We start from the raw sequence: 6,106 nt of genomic DNA on the forward strand, positions 1-6,106 counted from the left end.
CATTCCCTTTCATGGCTCTTGAACATCTGAACTATTCCTGTTCCAGGAAAACAAAGAACATTTTACATCACAATACTAGAAAATGCAACTGAAAACTGCATTTTTAAAGGGACACATGTCCTCCCTTGTTGGGATTCTGCAGAAATTCTTGTAAGACTCATGTGCAGTCTTGCTGGTGACAACAGCATGAACTCCAGGAAGCCTTTAGCACAGCACTAATTCATTCCCAACTGAACTGTTTTAGGATATGGCACCATTACATTTCTTACTTTGACAAGAAATTAATGAAAAAGTAATTTGTTTCAATTTTTTTTTTTAAGTTCTGAAAACCAAATGGCAACAATCAGTATGACAAAGCCCAGAACATTTTAAATTACAACATTGTTCTTAAATACTTAAAACAGAAGTGTAAATTTGGTACAGCTGTATGCTAATGGGGTTGTATTGCTCAAAAAGACATCTGAGAGACCTCAAGTTCGTCTTGAACTTTTAAGCTGTCAGTTCACTGTGCCTTATGGAGGAATTCCACTGAAATCCACATGGATGAACAGAGTCCCAGGGGATTAGAAACAAGTCAACAATATCTAAACTCTTTGGTAAACCAGGCATTTATCAGCAGTAAACAGTTAGTGGTTTTATTTAAAGTTCTACCCTAATGCCAAGGCAGAAGCAGCTAATTTAAGTTATGTCAGAAAAAAACCATCAAGTCCAATTAAAATTTATCTCCTCTTACTGTGTACAAAGGAAAGTAATAAGGATTGGACATATGCCAAGCTGAAATCTCTCCAGTTTAGAGACTGTATTTGTCTTTCCAGAAAGTGTTTTCACAGATTTATCTGCTGGAAAAATGAATTATTTCTAGGAGAATCACAACTAACAGTGTCATCCTCCCTCACCATTCCCCACCCCCCCCTTTTTTTTTAAATGCATTTTTCATAGTTAACTTAAATGTCAGAAGAACATAGCTCAAAAATAAAGTGTGGGTTCATTTTTTCCCTCTAATTTTAGTATTTAAAAGGTCTCTCTCATGTCCTTTCTGTCTTAAGTTCAATGTGAATTCAACATGAAGCCTCTGTTTTTTGGTCTTTTTAGCCGAGTTGCCACTACTCAAAACATCCAGGACTTTATCTATTAAAAGTACTATCAGCTCAGAGGAGTACTAGTAAATTCAAGTGTTATCAGTGAGAAGAGAGAATGTGCAGCCAAAGATGTTTTAGGTTATGGCTGTGCTAAAACTCAGCCTGCTGAGCTCTGACTGCTGAAATTGCTCCTGAAATAAAGGTTTAGTTATGTACTTCATTGTGTCTACACAGTGGCATACACTCTAAATCCTAATTTACTTCATGACTTGAGAAAAAACTGATTCAATTAAAAAAAATTATTCCCCACTTTTCAACATTGAAGTCCTAAGTAAAAATGCAAAACTTTTAAGTCTCTCTCACATGGCAAGCAATCTACTAGCATGTAAGTATCCCCAGTTTTCCATGAATTTCGGTTTCATTAATTTACTTAAAGAATGTGTCAATGGCAGAATAAATATTGTGACCCTCTATGAGGAGAAAACCCACTAAACTGTGATAACAAAATGAGAAGAATACCCTCAGTTTTTCCACTGAAAAAACAGCAAGCTGAAACGCTCTACTACAGATCAAAAAAGCACTTGGGCTACAACTGCAGAACTTATTAACTCTGGAAAAGAAAAATGACAGTGAATCAAAGAGTGAAGTGGAAATTCTTGAATTTCAACTCTGGCATTGCCTTACAAGCTGATTTATTTTAAGAATTCACAATCAGAATCTGTATATTTTTTAAGACACATCTCTAAGTCTCTTAAGATTAACCATAATAAATCCACTGATGTTTACGAATCGAACAAAAGACACAGAACAATGTAGGTTTGAACTGTTTATTTCACATCACATGTCCCATACCGAAGTTTCTTCAGTTAGAAGTTCCTAGAAGAAAACGAAATAAACATTGTTATTACAAACCAATTTGCTTCAACAGCTCCAAGTAAATATTTTTGAGCAACTGTGTAATCCTCCTATAAATACAACCTACACACTGTCATCCTAAAAGCTGGATTTGGGTATGGAAGTTACCCCTGCAAGAGTTAGAGAATAAGATAAACACACGTACTTGGAAACAATCCCATCATTTTTTGCCAGGCGCAGAATGGAGTCGTCTGATTCACCCTTTAAGAAACAAAATAAAAATATTCTGAAGTGTCCAAATAATTGCTGACACACATTGAAAAGAGAAGCAGCTGCAGCAGTTAATGCTGGCAGGGAAATGCACAATGCCTTCCACAGATCCTTACATTTTACAGACAGATTAGTGTTTTCAAAATAAACTGTTAATTCTTTGTCATCCTTAAGGATAAGAAACAGTTTTAACTTGATAAAATACACATTTGCATTTACAAGATAATACTTTTGGGTAAGTGTACTTGTGATGAACTCTAAGAAGCTTCACATCACGTTTAACAACTTGAAGTCATTGTAGTATCCTCTCAAATAATTGTAAACAACAGATAAAAGCCAGATATTCAGTGTCTTGGTACATTCTTAAAAGAAATCACTTTCATCCTTCAATGATTTAAAAAAAATAAACATACATAATTCTACAAACCAAAGTATTAAGAAAACAAACAAACAAGAACCCAGAAGAAACTGATTATTCCAACTTAAACTGAGGCCCTGGCACAGGTTGCCCAAAGAAGCTCTGGCTGCCCCGTCCCTGGAGGTGTCCAAGGCCAGGTTGGATGGAGCCCTGAGCATCCTGCTCTAGTGGAAGGGGTTCAAACTGAATGATCTTTAAGGTCCCTTCCAACCCCCGACCGTTCTGGTCTTCCATTACCCCCACAAAAGTTCTTGCTTGAGAATGAGGTGAAGACACACTGTGTTTTCAGGGCCAAATATACATTTCATTAATTACTAATCAACATGTCAGGAAGCAGAATGATTTTGTAGGTGAGGAAGGCACTCACCATCCTCCGGATTGGGCCGCAAATGGCATAAGTCTTGAACTGGCCGTTCACTCTGCCTGTCACCTTGTCAACCTGTAATTACAGCCAAGTTACTGCACACAGATTCTTATAAGGTTTTATGCTCTTACATCACACTTGCAAAGTTAAAAACTGCAGAAAAACACTTGCAGTGTTGAGCAAGTAAACTACAGAAACTCTGGGTAAATACTGAAGTTAGAAATTCAACTACAGATGATGTTTGCACAGCAAATTTATAGTTAATTCCATAGTGCAGCTATAAAATTTAGTGGATCACAGAGAGTAACAAGAAGTGGTAGCTAAAAGAAAAAAAATCTGAGTTCTGTACAAAGTTCAATGTAAAGTCTGCTTGTGGATTTTTCCTACTTTTACAATTTTTTTTCATGTTTCTTTTAACTAAGGTCAGTATCCTGGAAAATTGAACTGAAGGGGGGAAGGGGACAGACTTGTTACATAGTTAGAAAAATGCCCAAGTTGAGAGACATAAATTGTCTCAACTTTCTCCGGCTGCTGAGAAATTTAACAGGAAAAATGACTAAACAATATAAATCATGAAATTAAACAGTGTGGTGAACCCTATAATACCAGGTGGGTTTGCTTCCACATTCTGCTCATCTCTGATTCTTCGAAAACAAGAAATAGGGATCACTGAAGGAATGAAGTATTTGCCTTAACATTTACAGGAAATCACAAACAGAGAACTTTTTAAAGTCAGCTAACACAAGAGACTCAGATGTTTAAAAAAAAATGGGAACGTGGCCTTGTGGTCTCCTATTCAAGAACTAAATCAAGCTCTATAGCTCATGAGCTACTGGAACACTGTGTCTACAGAAATCCTGAAAGGTGAAAAGCAACGAACAAATGGGAAAAAAACCCCAAATCATGCTAAAAGGAGCTTAAATCAACCGGTGCCCACGTGCATTAACTGGGAACCTGCAGGAGTCAAAATCTACTGTGTCTTTCTTTAGTGAATTATCTGAGATGCATCACATGCTGTTTTATTTCTCAACTTCTATCAGAAGTTTAGAGGTGTAGCTCTCTCATCACATACTTCTGTTAAGAAACTTACCTCAGAAATATTTATCTGAATGGAAGCATGATCCTTGGCACCAATGATTCGGTTGCTAGCAGAGCTAACAAATAAAACAAAATATATTTAAACAAAAAGAAAACAGACAAAAAAACCTACTAAAGCCAAGACTACAGGCAAATTAAAACTGCTCAAGAAATTTAGGCAGTAACAGTTTGAACTTTCAGTACTTAGAAAATTAAAATGCAGTTTTAAGTATATTTAAAGGAAACTTTCACTTGGTAGCATCATGCAGGCCTTGAAAACACAGAATATTATTTTTTTTTTTCTAAAATGCAAAAGATGTAGAAATCAAGGTAATTCATAAGACTGTAGTTTCTATGCCTTTTTCACTGGAAGCCACTACAGCTGTCAAAGACACTCAAGTTGCAAACCCTCAGAAATCCCAGGCAGTAAATAATATTTAACCTAATGTAATAAAGTGCATATAAATGGTTTATTTGTAATATTTTTTTAACATACACACACTTTAAAAAAGCTTCCTACTGTCCATTTACTACAATACCAAAATTATACTTATGATGTGCTATTAGGATATGTGATTATTTAACAGGTTCACTACCATAGCTTGCAACAGAGTCACAGAAACACCTGCGTGCTATAAACACATGTTTACTTCTGATGTGAACCATTTTAGGAGGAAATTCTTCTCTGTGAGGGTGGTGAGGTCCCTTGCACAGGCTGCCCAGAGAAGCTGTGGCTGCCCATCCCTGGAAGTGTTCAAAGCCAGACTGGACAGGGCTTGGAGCAACCTGGGATAGTGGAAGGTGTTGCTGCCCATGGCAGGGGGTTGTCATGAGATGAGCTTTAAGGTCCCTTCCAAACCAAACCATTCTGTGATTCCATGTGCTGTCACTGCCACTCCAATCACGGCTGGCAGTTTTGGAACAGGAGATGCAGAGCGTTCTCAACTTTAGTCTTTGCTTTACGTACTTTACACAAGGTACTTAAAAATACAGAAGCTGACAGTAAACATTCCCCCCCTCCCCGGTACTCGCTGCTACAAGAAGCCTCTTTGCAGAGGGCCCATTCCCAGCCCCGGCCCCTCGAGGGCCCCGCTCACCATTTCCGAGGAACATAAAGGTCCACGAACTCCCCGGCGTCGTTCTGCATCTCGTCGGGATCCCCCCTGAGGCACTAAGCAGCAATACCTGGAAAAATCATGGAATATCCTGAGCTGGAAGGGACACACAAGGACCACCCGGTCCAAGCCCTGGCCCTGCACAGACACTCCAACACTCCCACCATGTGCCCGAGAGCGAAACGCTCCCTGAGCTCTGTCAGCCTTGGCCCTGGGGAGCCTGTTCAGTGCCCGACCACCCTCAGGGGGAAGGACCTTTTCCCGATACCCAACCTAACCCCCCCCAGCACAGCTCCAGCCGCTCCCTCGGGTGCCGTCGCTGGTCACAGAGAGCGGGGCTGGCCCTGCTGGGGAAGCGGTGAGGTGGTGCCGGAGCCCGGTTGGGCTCCCGGGCCGCGCCCCGGAGCCCGGACACCGCGGGCAGAGCCCCCTCAAAGCCCCCCCCGAGCCCCCGGTCCCGGAGCGGCGCCGCCATCGCTCCCACCTCGCGCGCGGCCGGGGCGGAAAGGGAGGGGCGGGGCCGGACACGGAAACACGCGAGGCACGGGAGCGCTTCCCGCTCCGCCCCTGCCGGCACCGGGATCGGGATCGGGCATCCGTCCCCGCGGGGATGGGCTGTCCAAGCCCTGACCCCCGGACCGCTCGGGCTGTGTTCCCCCGGCTGCGGATCAGAGAGCGGGGGGGGGGTGTCTTTGTTCCGTTCCCCCTCCCCGGGGTCACAGCGCCACGTACCTGCGGGGACTGTCGGGAGACGTTCCAAACCCACGTGGGTGTGTTGCTGTGGCACCCGCGCCAGGGGACCCTGCCTTGGCACGGGGCTTGGACTGGGTGATCCCCAGAGGTCCCTTCCAGCCCGGACTATTCTGTAATCCCGTGGCCAAACCACCCCCGGGCCCCTCATGGAAGACCCTCATCCCGAGCTTCCAGA

At 42.2% G+C, this 6,106-nt stretch overlaps 1 protein-coding gene across 1 annotated transcript; it reads right to left on the reverse strand.

The window, feature by feature from the left end:
- Positions 1-1,892: 1,892 nt before the first annotated feature.
- Positions 1,893-5,771, reverse strand: RPS21 (ribosomal protein S21). The gene is made up of 6 exons (XM_017815203.1): positions 5,663-5,771; positions 5,161-5,248; positions 4,077-4,140; positions 2,990-3,061; positions 2,140-2,195; positions 1,893-1,955 (listed from the first exon to the last, which is right to left on the reverse strand). The coding sequence occupies exons 2-6, from the start codon at positions 5,208-5,210 to the stop codon at positions 1,946-1,948; spliced, it is 252 nt and encodes an 83-aa protein (XP_017670692.1). The 5' UTR covers positions 5,211-5,248; positions 5,663-5,771; the 3' UTR covers positions 1,893-1,945.
- Positions 5,772-6,106: the final 335 nt, after the last annotated feature.

This window comes from Lepidothrix coronata, unplaced genomic scaffold (assembly GCF_001604755.1).
Source record: "Lepidothrix coronata isolate B3197 unplaced genomic scaffold, Lepidothrix_coronata-1.0 Scaffold49, whole genome shotgun sequence".
In the NCBI taxonomy this organism is placed as follows: domain Eukaryota; kingdom Metazoa; phylum Chordata; class Aves; order Passeriformes; family Pipridae; genus Lepidothrix; species Lepidothrix coronata.